Source organism: Rhynchophorus ferrugineus, unplaced genomic scaffold, assembly GCF_030347505.1.
Source record: "Rhynchophorus ferrugineus isolate W39M unplaced genomic scaffold, kcgeb_rfMv2 rfM6, whole genome shotgun sequence".
NCBI lineage: Eukaryota > Metazoa > Arthropoda > Insecta > Coleoptera > Curculionidae > Rhynchophorus > Rhynchophorus ferrugineus.
The window spans coordinates 19,298,657-19,314,258 of record NW_027472585.1 but is presented as its reverse complement, the minus strand read 5'-3'; the positions used below and the strand labels follow the sequence as shown (position 1 = coordinate 19,314,258).

Sequence of the window (15,602 nt, the reverse complement as noted above, 5' to 3'; positions counted from 1 at the left end):
TAAAAGTTACATGGATGTGATTAATCTTTAAATCAAATTAAATAAATCTGATATCCTTTTGATTAATTAGATTAGAACTAGGGGTATAAAGTATAATGGTAGGGACGCTGTCTAGTGCCAGTTAGTTAAAAGTAACAAAAAATGTGTTAACATGGATTTTTATAACTGGACCAAAGGGCCTTATCCCCAGGCAAGGTAATAAACTCTATTCATTTCTCGCAAACAAGTGAAAACATTTTGTTAGAGTTTTTGACGCAAAGATCCAGCACACTCTGGGATGGAACTTAAACCCGCAGGATTTAGTTCACATCCCGGAACATTGGCTGAGTTATCCGGAACCCGACAAAAGTTTGCATCTTCTGTTAGGAATGGTGTACGCATTCTTCTTCATCGCAGCCATCATTGGCAACGGCCTGGTGCTATGGATTTTCACCACGTGAGTATGGAATCGTTTGTTTCCCGATCAAGAGTAACCGTATTTTTCTAGATCGAAACCATTGCGAACGGCGTCCAATATGTTCGTAGTAAACCTGGCCTTCTGTGATTTCGTGATGATGTTGAAGGCTCCGGTGTTTCTTTACAATTCGATGCATTACGGTTTCGCTACTGGCCATCTCGGTTGTCAGATATTCGCGGGAATGGGAACAATCTCAGGAATTGGTGCTGGTAAATCCTTAAATGCAGGAATATTAAGCTGTTCAATAAGTTTTGTCGTTCAGGCTCTATTATCTCAATTTCTAATAGTTATCGCGTTTCCTTCAGCATAAACATCCTAGATTATTTGTTATTAAAAAAAATATAACAGTTACTAGAATCCGAGATAAATAATGACTCGTGGTTGGACGAATTTATAGCACGGGAGCTAGCAATGTAGATAAAACAAGAATTTCAGGTAAGTTAATCTTTTGACATCTGATTTCCTTCACTTTCTCGGTCAGCAACCGGTCCATCTGACTGGCGGCAGGAGTTGAGTTTACCAGTACGCATCGTATCTGTACAGGTAAAAATACTCATTTTCTAAATTAATTAAGAATGGATAATTTATTTTAGTGATTTTTGATAGGCTTCACAAAAATATTTAATTCACTGCCAGACATTTTTATAATTGTGTATAATTTGCTAGACGATATTTTTATTTATAAATTTTTTTTATATATTATTTAACACTGATTAAGCCCTGAAAATAATATCGGTATGTTGAAAGAGTGCTGTGTCAGTAGGGGTGTCGGTCAGCTAGAAAAATATTTTATCGATATTTTTAAAAAATATCTATGTATTCATTTCGATATTAAAAAAAATGTCGATTTATCGATATATTGGAGAAAAAAATATATCGATATTTTTTACAATATACATGGATATTTTTAATAAATCCTTACAATTAAGTACAGAAATTACATTTTTTAATAATGTTAAAGAAATGTACCTTTTTTTTTTGAAGAAATATCGAAAAATATTGGTCAAAAAAATATGGGCTAAAAATATTGATATATATCGATGTTAAGCCTATCAAAAGTCATTAAAGAAATTATCCACTTTTTGAATTAATTTAAAAATTGAGTATTTTTACCTGCACAGATACAATGCGCTTACCTGAAATTCTCTCTCAGAAACGTTGCTAGCTCTTGGATTATTATTGTCTTGTTTACACTTTGCTTGCTGTTTTTTAAAATAATTATTTAAATCCAACCATAGTGTAATATATAGAGTGTTAATACAAATAATTTCAGAATTGTTTTGCGTGGTCTGAGCAGAAAGGCGCTGAGAACGTCATTTCGCTGAATTTCATTGGTTAATTAAATTACCACTACAGGCACCTGTAATGAAAATATTTTATAAGGGGAGCATTTCATTGGTCGACGATTTCATACCTATCACGTGACTAACCTCTGACGTCACATTCTACTGAGCAATTAAATTTTAAATAAAACCAAAATGTAATTTTTCAAAAGCATTTATTAATATAGAATTCCGTACAAATAGAAATATTATATAGTATCAAAAGGCTAAAATATAAGAATTTATAGATATATAATGTATATAAATAAAAAATAATTAAATGTGGATATAAAAATTGCCTGAAATTTATTTGAAAACATAACATATCTCATAGCAAATATAATCAAAATTGTCTATAGCTCTTTCCCTTTTTTATATATTTTTAGTGCTATCAATTCAAATAAGATGTATTAAAATTTCTATCTTATTGTTCACTCATTCTGAAAGCAAAGCTGCACAGCTGAAAGTCTGTTAATATTTTACCTACTTGTTCAACACAAAAATGTATTGAGGCAAGTTATTATTATTTTTACAATGTTATTCCGAAAATTATGGAATGGATAATTAAAACAGTTAAATCATACGATATACGTCAGAATGGAGAAAACATACCAAAAAGTAATACTCTAAAGAACATCAAGAAAAAATTAAACCAGATATATTTCAAAATTACTGCTGTGCTCTTATTATGGTAAAATCGAGGAGTTAAGAAGACAGCTTAGGCATCTATTAACAATATAATAAAACAAGCATGATAATGTCTTATTTATAAAATCAAGCTCACCTTGTTGAAAAAGTTATCTCGGTTAAGGAGCCTTAAACCGAAATATTAATTATAAGTATCTTGACCAATATACATTTGTTTTAAGTAAATAAACCCCTTCAAAATAATTAAGTTTTAAATTGATGGCACTTTATAAACAACTTTTTAAAGATTAACAAAAACTTTTCATGTAGTATAATTACATTTACCTTCAATCTAATTTTACCATTTGGACTCATTTGGACACATTTTGGATTTAGAGTGTGGGTAATATGTTCATAATTTCTTCTGTTATATTGCTGTAAATAATAATATATATGAACACAAATGCTTTATATACATAATTGTATACGTACCAGGTAAAAGCAATGCTAAGTCACACAAATCCTTAATCTTGCTAAGAAAACTACGTCCGATTGTTATTTCTGCACGAACACTGGATACACAACACTTTTGAGAATGAAGATACATTAAAATCGAATAATAGCGATTATATTTAAGGCACAAGAATGCGAATCGTAGTTTATATTAGACACACAAAAATGTCGTCGTAAACAAACTGGAACAAACAATGGCGTTATAGAAATGAACCAATCAAATGCCTTCGTAGGCCAATTCAAATGAACCAATCAAAAAAGTGGTCTCAGAGCCGCCATTGAATGGACCACACAAAACATTTCCTCGATTTTGCCTATTTAAGTTAAACCTCTATATTTACTCTATGAATCCAACTATGAATGATAAATATTATATTACTTTTTGTTAATAGCATATATTTTCGTTAAATTACATAATTACTTTTTTGGGAGGTATTTATTTTTTCCAATTAATTCTAATTCCATCTCTAATTGAAGACAAAACTTACTAAACAGCTTATTGTTGTATTTTGTAAACGTAATTGTTGAATTATTGAAGCTACTACAAACGCTGCTATAGCTTATGACAGATACACGACAATTACAAAACCTTTCGATGGTAAAATCACCAGGACCAAGGCCTTGATAATAATCATATTTATTTGGTGTTACATTATCCCATGGTTGGCGCTGCCACTTACTGAAGTTTGGGGTAGATACGTGCCAGGTAGATACCACAAAAATGTTAACTAATGATTTGGTTAAATAATTCTCATAAATCGATATTTTAGAGGGATTTTTAACCGCCTGTACATTTGATTATCTCACCAGAACATTTGACAATCGACTGTTCGTTGGTACAATATTCACTTTCTCCTATGTGATGCCTATGTTGATGATCATCTACTTTTATAGTCAGATTGTTAGTAAGGTTTTCAGTCACGAAAAGGCACTTCGCGAACAAGTAAGTTTTATATCATGTTACCATTGATTTTGATGAATGTTTACAAATTATTAATACGCACAGGCAAAGAAAATGAATGTAGAATCGCTTCGAGCCAATCAACAGAACTCGGAATCCGCCGAATTGCGAATAGCCAAAGCGGCGATAACGATCTGCTTTCTCTTCGTGGCCTCCTGGACTCCATATGCCGTTCTGGCCTTGATTGGTGCCTTTGGAGACCAAACCCTACTTACTCCCGGGGTGTCGATGATACCTGCTTTGAATTGTAAACTGGTGGCTTGCATTGATCCCTACATATACGCCATCAGTCATCCAAAATTCAGGTTTAACACTTTTAAAAACTAAAATGTTTGGTTTGTTTTCGATAATACAAGTATTTCGGTACTTATGGCTAATTACGGTCGGATCTACCTCCTAAAACATAGAATAGAGAGACTTAGAAGCGCATGTCCCATGTAAAAATTGGTTCTAAGTTACGCTCGGAATCCCCGTGTGAGGGCGCTTGCGCATGCGCCCTATAACAGTTAGGCACGGCGGGATATTTAAAAATATTTAGCGGGGATTTCAAAAATTTGAACAGGAAAATCTATTTCTATATAAATTATTTATATATAAAAAATCTATTTGAACATATTTTATTGAAATATTAAAATTACATTAATTTTCCTTGACCATAAAAGACATTGACGTAATCACAGAGATTACTCAAAACCAATGCACTGATCTTATCTTTTCTCTAATATTTAAAACAAACATTAAAATAAGATGATATAACTATTAATAGTTCTGTTGTTTTATCTTTTAAAATCAACTAAAGTAACAACCTACCTAAATTGAGGTATATTTCATCAAATATGACAACTGTAGTTCTGTCTATTCGTTCAAGTTTCTGAACTGAACCACTAACCAAAATTAGAGGTACTCCAGCAGCAAAAACGAACCTTATTCAGCATCTGTATTAATGTTCTTTTAGAAGGCAAGCAGAATATCTTCGATAACAGCTTATATCTTCTGCCACTGCATGTCAATAAGGATAAAGTCATTGTTTTTTCATCCAACCTGAAACGAAGCTGATAAGATAGGCTGAGTTATCCGTAAATAATCTGTAAAGGAACATATAAATGTAATATCCAGTTTAGGACCTCCATTATCTGATAATAAACATAAGTTTCTTATTATATACTTACTTCTGGGTATTATTGGGGTAGAAGAATCTCCTATATATCTGTCACAGGTTGAAGGCTCAACCTCAATAGCTTAAAACTTCTGTGATTGTAATATTGCCTTTGGGGGCATATTTTCCTTGCCTTATAGTAAAGGTAAAGGATCTGTCAATAAATACTATTTAATTATTTCAATGCAATAAATCATAACAAAATAATTATTGTTTAAATTACAAGTAGGAATTACATCTTGTTTCAGCCATGGCTTTCCACATTTTGGTCTAGTCTTCATCTTTAAAATAATTACAAACTTTCCTGGACCCACATAGGAGATCATAAAAAGATCCCATTAAGGTTTTCTTTCTATTGCACTAATAAACTAAAATACACAGAATAATCTAAAATAATTGTTAAATATATATGAAAACACATACTGAAAAATATGTGGCAAATAAACACCACAAATTATATCACCCAAAAATGGCCGTTAACTGCTTAGGTTAAAATTATTAATAACGAAGCCAAACGAGAGAGATACACACATATAGCTATTGCATTTTTCATTTACATTTGGCCGCGTAACGGGGATTCCGAAAAGCTTAAAAGTGGGACTTGATAATTCCTTATAAGTTTCACTTCTATATATCTGTATTCTACTGTTTTATTCTCTCTATTCAAGGTTTGACACTACCGTAACTGCCAATGTCAAGAATGGTAATGTCAATATTCAAAATAACGCGTAATTTGAAATCAAACCGACAGATGGTGCATTATATATCATTCTTAAACAAATCTAAAATCTATTTCAACAGATTGGAACTGCAGAAGAGGATGCCGTGGTTGGCTATCAAAGAGAAGGAAATCAGTGACTCCCAATCAGTGACCTCCCAACAGACTACAACTCCTTCAACGGCTCCAGCTTAAATTACCCTATCGAGGAATCAACTCTACAACAACTACGCAATGTTAGGTTTACGATATTCGTCGTAGAAATTATGATTTATTATTGTTTAGTTTATTTTTTTTAGAAGCAAATATATTCAATCAGAATGACGTTTAATTTCATTTCAAACATTTTTTCTCCATTCACTAAACAAAATAAAAACAAATGTATTATATCTTCAATTCAAAGCAATATATTTTTAATTAAGTACTTACCTTAAAGAACAGTGATATTTTTGATCAACCAATCAAGTGATATTTTTGATCAAATTTAAAATTAAGTACCGATTTTAAAGGTTTATTAAAATTTGTATTTAATTTATTCTGAAAAATTATCGAAAAATATCGGCCAAAAATAACTATACTGTTTCAGAAAATTTCGATTTATCGATATTTTTTTGCATCCCTAAGAGCTACGTCTTGCGATTTGTTGTCAGAAATAGTTTTAGTTCCCAGACTTGTTGATTTAGCTCATTTACGTTCCATGTTAAAATTCTTAAGAACGAATTGCTCCTTTTTGTTTTTCTTTATCTTGTTTTAGGATGTTCCGAATTTTTCCAATTTTTCTACTCTTTTTGCTAACTGACTGGTATTGTGTCGCATTTCGATCTGAAAATCACCGAGCAATTTTATCATGCCGAGTATGGTTACTCGTTGGTTACAGTTTCCTTTGTTTTTATTTGGATTTGTTTATAACTAGATCTTTTAGCGTCTTATATAATTTTAGCCGATAAATAACATGGCGGTTTCTTCAAGTTTTTTGTTTCTTCTTTAATTTTTTTTTCAAAAACAGATGGCTTTGCAAAGTTTTAAACTTTGTCAGACAACTTTATGTGGCTGAAACTTTGGTACATCCTTTTTTTGCTACGCTATTAAGTTACTTTCGGGATTGATTTGTTTGATGTTTGCCAGCATACTTCACAGATCTAGGTTGCCTACTGCGGAAACGTTTAGTATGACCAAGCTACTGACAGTTTGTGCATTGAAAGATACTATTATTTTTATTCGAGAGTTCGGCTTTTATACGACAGTCTACTAAATGTTTTATGTCATAAATCGTTTTGTTGCTATTGTTCTGTACCATATCTACGTAAAACATCGGTAAGGTTTTAGAAAGTTTTGCCATTATTCCTGTCCTGAGCCTTTAATTCGTTTTTGATGCCTTCTTAATTTGTTTTTGCATTCACTTTTTAATTGTTATGTAAAGAATTCTAATTTTTTAAATGGATTATTTGTCATCACTTTATTTTGCTTTGTAGCGACATTGAGGTATGTCGAATTTTACATCTTAGAATAACAGCCTATAAAACACCCAGAAAATATTATCCCAGATGTTGAAGACGTGTGGGATGCCAGTGGTGACATCTAGTAAACGATAACGAAGATCTGGCAACCCCGAGACGTTGATCTGGGATATCATTGAAGGGTAGTTTAGATAATTCAGTTGCTGACCATCGTTCAGCCCAGACGTGCAACCATCGACTGCTCAAGCGTCTCTTCAGGTAACACTGCGCAGCTCACCTTTTTATCCATTATATTTCACCAAGCCATAAACACGCAAAGCTTCATTTAAATGAGATGTTTCTTTATATTTATATAATTTATATTTCGTTAGTAACAGTAACATTATTTGACAGAATTTTAAACTATACTTGGTTAGTGGCTACTCCCTTTATTTGTGTTCTGAGCAATAAGTTATGGATCAATTAATAAAATAATAACCATAATTTGACACACTCTAAAGCTCCAGTATAATTGAGAAAACAAGCGGCGTCAATAAACAAAATAGAAATAACCGAATAACATTCTCAATTTGTAGTAAAATTAAAAACCAACAAAAATAATAAAAGCAACTAAATCACGTTTTAATATTGTAGAAAGTACTATCCATAGAGTAATATATAGTCTATTCCAAGTTTTTTTCCAAGATGTTTAATGTATTGCCTGTCGCAATTTGTAAATTCTTTCAGAATCGGACAATATTTTCTTTCTTATTTTATTCTAGTTAAAAAAGAGAGATAACGCTGTCTGATAAGTTCGAACGTGAAACCGAACTCGCCTGTCGAAGTCGTCCGGTTGTCAAACGTACACCAAATTATTTACTCTAACCCATAAACTATTATACCTGTGTTCTTAATTTCATGCATTAGATGTACTACTATGTACTCAAAATAAACTATATATATGTGATAACATTTTTGTTTCATTATTTTATATAAACGAGAATTTTGTTGTATATCAAGGCCAAACTGAACTAAAATTCAAGAGTTGATGCGGCAACATTGCGACATTTTGACGTCACAAATTTAGATATAGAGTGTTAACTTAATACATATAATTTCAAATTGTTTTGCATGGCCCTCAGCCGGAAGACGTTGAGAACGTCATTTCGCTGTATTTCATCGGTTAGTTTAAAATACCATTATATGGACCTGTAAAGAAAATTTTTTATGAGGAAAGCCTTTCTTTGGCTGAGGATTTCATACGTATCACGTGATCAATCTCTGACGTCACATTTTACTGACCAATTAAACTTGAAATAAAAGTCAAACGTAATTTTTAAAAACAATTTATTAAAATAGAATTCTATATGAATAATAGGTCGAAAGTCCCCGGCTTGACACAGAGATGGCGCTATTAGAATTAAATTCATACGTTTTTTAGTTAGCTCTAACCCTCAAAAAATACGTGTATAAATTTGACAGCTATCGGATCATTTAGTTTGTGAATTATAGTATTTTGAGCGAAGCAACTTTTGTTATTGTAAAAAAAATTATAAAAAGGAATTTCGCGTGTTGATAAAATATTATTTTTTGAAGGGAAGAAAGTACAGTACAGTACAGTTGAAGCAAAAACTTGGTTTGATGCCGAGCTTCCGGACACTGCCCCAGGAAAATCAACTATCAAGGATTGGTATGCTAAGTTTAGATGTGGTGAAATTAGCACCGAAGACGATGAACGCAGTGGACGCCCAAAAAAGGTGGTTACCGACGAAACATTAAAAAAATTCCTCTAAAGGTATCAACTGAACGTGTACATCATATCATTCACGAATATTTGAGTATGAGAAAGCTCTGTGCAAAGTGGGTGCCGCGCAAGCTCACTTTTGGTTAAAAACACAGACGAGTTGATGATTCGGAGCAGTGTTTGAAGATGATCAAGCATGATCAAACCCGAGTTTTTGCGTCGATATGTGACAATGAATGAAACATGGCTCCATGATTTCACTCCGAAGTCCAATCGACAATCATCCTAGTAGACTGCACACGATGAACCCGCTCCAAAGCGTGGGAAAATGCAACACTCTGGTGGCAACAACAGCTGGCAAGGTTACGATGTGTGAATTTTGGGATGAACATGGAATAATTTTCATTAACTACCTTGAAAAAAGAAGGGCCATCAACAGCGATTATTACATAGCGTTATTGGACCGTTTGAAGGACGAAATCGCCGAAAAACGGACGGATTTGAAGAAAAAGAAAGTGCTGCTTCACCAAGACATTGCACCGTGTCAAAAATCCATGAATTGGACTTCGAATTGCTTCCTCATCTACTATATTCTCCAGATCTGGCCCCCAGCGACTATTTACTGTTCTCAGATCTCAAAAGAATGCTCGCTGGGAAGACATTTCCGTCGAATGAGCATGAAACTGAGGCCTATTTTAAAGCAAAGGACAAATTGTACTACAAAAATGTCTTTAATGCTATCAATTTAAATAAGATGTTTTAAAGTTTCTATCTTTTTGTTCCCTCATACTGAAAGCAGAGCAGCACAGATGAAAGTTTGTGTCTGTTAATATTTTATTTACTTGTTCAACATAAAAATGTATTGAGGCAAGTTTTAATTATTTTTACAATGTTATTGTGAAAATTGTGGAACGGATAATTAAATGGTTAATTGTATGATATACGTCAGAATGGAGGAAACATACCCAAAGTATATAATATACTTCATGGTCCTATCGAATCAATAGATAAACTCGTAACCATGGTATTAATAAATCTATATAGCGAAATGGCATCAGGTGTTATCGAATGTTGTCCTGTCATATACGTTTGATTAAAAAAGAGATTTATATATTTTAATTAATATGGATCGCGATAAAGACTTTAATCTTAACGCTGGTGGAGATAGTTCTTCGGGTTCGCTGAGGTCCAGGGAGAGCTTGAAAGGAAATATCAGAGAGATGATTGCCGGAGGATTATTGTGCCGCCCACCAAAACAAGCAATGGGGTAATAATAACTGTTTAATAACACTAACAGTTATCAAAATGAAGAAGATTTTTTTCAGAGTGAAAACGGATGATCACGTGCCCTTTTATACACCTCACAAAAGATTACTAGAGAAAATAGAGTACAAAAAAGAGCTTCCCGAACCATTGGTAACTATATACAGACACAAAATATTAGTATAATAAATCTATAAACTTTTTAGACTGGTTTTAAAAAAAGACAAGAAGATTTGTTGAGCAAACGCAGGAAACTACCTCCAATTCCTTCGAAATTAAGTGTTCCGATTCTATCAAAGCGAGGTAAATTATTTTATGTTCAGTTTACATTTGGATATTGTTTAATGTTTTATCGTTGCATTCAGATAGTGACATCTTAAGCACCACCACTAACGTCACCTTCCAGGGAACTCAGAAATATAGGTATGACAGTTGACGTTTGTCCATAATGACTGTCCATAGAGTATATATAGAGGTTTTACCATAGATTATATATACAGGTTTAACTTAAATAGGCGAAACCGACGAAATGTTTTGCGTGGTCCGTTCAATGATGGCTTTGAGGCCACTTTTTTATTGGCTCATTTCTATAACGGGATTGATTGTTTCGGTTTGTTTACGACGCCATTTTTGTGTGTCTGATAAAGTAAAATCTGCATTTATATGTCTTAAATATAATCACTATTATTTGATTATAATGTATCTTCATTCTCAAAAGTGTTGTGTATCCAGTGTATGTGCGGAAATGAAAAACCAGAGGTAGTATTCTTTGGAATAAACAATCCAAGTTAGCTAGATTGAGGATATGTGCGTGTGAGTTACTTAGCGTTGCTTTTATCTGGTGCGTATACAATTATTTATATAAAGCATTTGTATTCATATAGATTATTACTTACAGCATAATGCAACAGAACAAAACATGAAAATATTACCCTTGAAACTTGAAAACCAAAATGTGCCCAAATGAGGAAATGATAAAATTACATTGAAGGTAAATGTGATTATACTACATGAAAAATTTTCGTTACCCTTTAAAAAATTGTTTATAAAGTGCTATCAGTTAAAAACTTAATTATTTTGAAGGGGTTCATTTACTTGAAACAAATGTATATTGGTTAAGATACTTATAATTAATATTTTAGCTTAAGGCTCCTTAACCAAGATAACCTTTTCAACAAGGATGTTTAAAAAGTACATTAATACAAAATACAATAATACAATTTGTAAACCTACAAGATGAGCTTGATATTATAGACAAGAGATTATCTCATGATTGTTTTATTATATTGTTAATAGACCCTTAAGATGTCTCTTTAACTCTTCGATTTTTTCTGTTGCTGTTGTATATCATACAATTTAACCGTTTTAATTATCCGTTCCACAATTTCCACAACAGTAAAATGTTAAGAGACATAGACTTTCAGCTGTGCTGCTCTGCTTTCAGTATGAGGGAACAAAAAGATGGAAACTTTAATACATCTTATTTAATTTGATAGCACTAAAGAAATTTGAAATGGGAAAAACACAAAAACAATTTTGATTATATTTGCCGTGAGATATCTTATGTATCCAATTAGATTGCAGCCTTTTTATATTCTCGTTTAATTATTTTGTATTTATATATTTATATTTCATTGTTTTTTATTTATACATTATATATATTCATTATATATTTATATTTTAGCTTTTTAATATTTTATAATATTTGTATTTATGTAGAATTTTATTTTAATAAATGATTTTGAAAAACTACATTTGGGTTTTATTTCAACTTTAGTTGGTCAGTACAATGTGACGATGTTGATCACGTGATGCGTATGAATTCATCGACCAATGAAATGCTTTCCTAATAAAGTATTTCCTTTACAGATAGACTAACCAATGAAATTCAGCGAAATAACGTTCTCAGCCCCTTCCTGATGAGACCACGCAAAACAATTCTGAAATTATTTGTATTAAGTTAACACTCTATATATTACTCTATACTACTGTCTTAATAAAATAAATTTTAATTGATAGTCCTTTCAATAAAACAACTACCACATATAGTCCATTCAATAAAATAGGTAACTAACGTCATGTAAATTAATGGTGTCAAAACGTTGCAATGTTGCCGCATCAAACCCAGTTTTAGTTCATATTAGCTTTAACATATAACTGATAATCTAAATACAGAAATAAAATAATGGAACAAAAATAATGTTATCAAATGTAATTGATTTAAATAATAGTATACTGAACTCTTTTCTACACTCAACTATGAGGTAGAGTTTTAAAAGCGTTTTTTAATGTAGTGGGTATCCCCCTGAAGGCCTGATCCACCTATGTAACCATTCTATATCCAAGTAATGTATTTTATTTTCATTATAGAGAATATTTACCTTTTACGTTTAGTCCTTGTTTCCTTCGTGGCAATGGTTTCTTACCAGATCATTTTAATATCACTGTATTTCTCCTTAGTTTATTCTGTTACTATATATCTACATTTTTCTTGATAAAACTAGATTTAACCACTACATTCTCCCTAGTACATTTGCTATATCTGCAAAACAGTTCCTTCAACAAGTATTCCTTCTCTCCTCAAACATTTTAACCAAATGCTCATATTACACACAACTGATCAATCACACAGTTATCCTATATATTAATTTTTAGTTATTCCCATTGTCAATATTAGATCATAATCTCATATCCGAAAAATGTCATTCAGTCACTGCCACTTTTTGAGTCGCTATTCAAATTAATAACTAAGCTGCTAATTTCCATAATATCTAGCACTTGTCCAAACTATGTAATACTATTGCTATCATTTGTCAATTTCTTTTTCACAATGTCTGAGTGAGTTCATCCAAATGAAAGGTTCCACATATCCAGCCAGTTCTTGCTTGCATGTCATTCTCGACCTGCATGTTTATTATAATAATTCTTTTCCACATCCCATCCCAAGACATAGTACTCTGTGGCCACATTATTCAGCCTTCTGATCTACCATGTATCTTTTTTCAGGCCTATTTCTAAAAAAGTAAATTACATAAAATGCAATTTAATTTATACTTACCGAGTAACAATTTAAAATAGCGTGGTTTCTCCAAAACTTAATTTCTATTGGGTCTTTTCCATGAGTGTACTATGGTATAATCCTATGGTATTGTCCATAACAAAAACTGATGGCTCCACCTGGTTCTGTATGAGCTATTTCTTAAACCAGAACAAAACCAAATTATACTTCTTTTCTCTCCATGGTAGTCGCCTTTGGAATTTCAGGAAAACGCTAACTCTGCGTCTGGAATAAAACCAGTTCCTGTTTCAAGCACGATGAAACATATATCTGCAATGAATTATTAATAAATATTCTGACTAAAAAAACCTAATCAAATGTTACTGTAACGTTGCTTAAGCTATCTTTATTATCATCTTGCCTTGAGTGACCCCCCACTGTTAAATTTTGAAATTTTCAATCTTCCTTGACTTTTGTTATCTGCTTTGCAAAATTGTAATCCTCTAAAATCAATGGCTGGAAGCTTCATTAGACCTGTTTATGACTTATCTTTACACAATTTAAATCTTATGTTTCCTTATAATGTATGAAGGAATGTTTTATATCCCTCAAAGAGCCTCACAGAATATCCTTGAGTATTCTGTGGGTACTTTTCAAATAGTTTCCGCTGAAATAGTTAAAAAATAATGATTATTTTTATACATTTTACATATATGAATTTTACAATTTTACGAACTACTTTTGGCAACATATTTTTTAGTCTATTCAAAATAATAGTGAACTCACGTCATTACGATGTCGAATGTATTTCCCATGGCAGTTTGTAAATTCGTTTCTGAAATCAGACAGTGTATTTCTTTCTCATTGTATTCTAGTTAAAAAGAGACATAATACTGCCTGATATGTTCGAACATATAACCGAATCAACCTACAGAATCCGCCTGGTTGCCAAATGTCTGCAAAATTCTTCAAAACATTAGTGATAATAATTATAGGTTATAAACCAGCAAACATTATTCTGACGTTTTGCTTGTTTTAATAAATTTTTAAAGCGTTGCTTATAATTACTCTGATTGAAAATGCTGAAGTCATTAGATAGTCAGAATCATAAACAACGTAATATATATATATATATATATATATATATATATATATATATATGTATATATATATATATATATTAATTCATTATGTCAAAGCCATAATGAATAAAACTCACTTAAACATGATGCGGCAACATTGCAACGTTTAGTATGTCATAGAATGGACTATACGATGTGCGTTGATGTTGGTATATTGGAAGAACTACATTATGATTTTATATATTTTTTATTTTAGCAAGTTAAAAAGACAAAAACTTATATCCACCAAACTATCAGATGTGGCAGATCAGGAAGAGTGTATAGAGAAGATGAGAAAATCCACCGACGGATCGTTTATCTACATGACGTATGCGGTACCAAAAAGTTCTGAGTTATTCAATCCTTATATGTTAAAGTAGTTGATCACTGCCTACCTTGATAAGAGATTTAATGCAGACTTTCGCCTTTTAGGATAGTCACGTATAAAGATGTCGATAAATTAAATTTTTTCACTATGAGTGCGAAGGGTGTGCTACAGCATATCGGCAGCGAAGTTATTTTCACCTCGCTGGACAAATGGGAGGCCGAATATAAAATGTACAAGAGATTAATGCAAATCAAGATCTTCAAAAACTTTAGGCTGTGGAAAGTAATGACGGTTGCTGGAATTATATTTCCATTTAATTAATGCGCGGGCGATTTAAGGGATTTTACGTATGGAGGAAGAACATAATTTATCATAAGTTTATCACGGCTCAGAAGAGTCTGGCTGAGAACATGTTCATACTAAACCCGCTACTGAGGCAGGGCTTACTGGATATCCAGTACATGTGCTATAAAATGGTAGAAATGTCTTTTGTGAATCTGAGTGAAAAAGAGAATATTTGGTTGTTTTACTTCATAGAAAATCAGGTAATGTTCAGAATTCAGAACTTATAATTTTTAGGTTAGCTTAAATTTTAATTTACCTTTTTTGTCATTGTTTTTGGCGCATCAAATAGGTGTTTCTCTACTGAATTTAATTTTAAAGCAAAATGTGGTCTAATGTAATCTATGTCTAATACTTTCTTATTAATATAAACACAACACTTGAACTTATTGTTGACTTCTTATAGTAGACGGGTATGCGCTGTTGCCAGTGCGAAATATTTTTTCTACTGCGATTAACTGCTACGAACTGCGAAAGTATAGTTCTTGAAGCAGACAGACATGTTCCAGACATGTGCATGAATTTGACTGGCGACGTTGCCAGTTCTTTTAAAATTGAAATTACAAATTAATCTAATTAACCTAAAATTTCCCTAGAATTCCAAATTAAAATTTTT

General features: G+C 32.0%; 2 protein-coding genes across 4 annotated transcripts; both read left to right on the top strand.

The window, feature by feature from the left end:
• Window positions 1–49: 49 nt before the first annotated feature.
• Window positions 50–6,078, top strand: LOC143198421 (opsin, ultraviolet-sensitive). Of its 2 annotated transcripts, none has more exons than XM_076407612.1 (7): window positions 50–195; window positions 245–436; window positions 488–666; window positions 3,458–3,625; window positions 3,690–3,862; window positions 3,926–4,185; window positions 5,838–6,078. In XM_076407612.1, exons 1-7 carry the CDS (start codon window positions 152–154, stop codon window positions 5,947–5,949), a joined length of 1,128 nt encoding a protein of 375 aa, XP_076263727.1. In that variant the 5' UTR covers window positions 50–151; the 3' UTR covers window positions 5,950–6,078. The 2 variants fall into 2 exon arrangements, with proteins under 2 accessions (XP_076263727.1, XP_076263728.1); XM_076407613.1 differs by having other exon boundaries at window positions 127–190.
• Window positions 6,079–10,005: 3,927 nt separating this feature from the next.
• Window positions 10,006–15,023, top strand: LOC143198424 (uncharacterized). Of its 2 annotated transcripts, XM_076407620.1 has the most exons (6): window positions 10,006–10,201; window positions 10,260–10,350; window positions 10,404–10,500; window positions 10,563–10,620; window positions 14,534–14,692; window positions 14,749–15,023. In XM_076407620.1, exons 1-6 carry the CDS (start codon window positions 10,059–10,061, stop codon window positions 14,963–14,965), a joined length of 765 nt encoding a protein of 254 aa, XP_076263735.1. In that variant the 5' UTR covers window positions 10,006–10,058; the 3' UTR covers window positions 14,966–15,023. The 2 variants fall into 2 exon arrangements, with proteins under 2 accessions (XP_076263735.1, XP_076263736.1); XM_076407621.1 differs by lacking the exons at window positions 14,534–14,692; window positions 14,749–15,023 and adding an exon at window positions 12,067–12,183.
• Window positions 15,024–15,602: the final 579 nt, after the last annotated feature.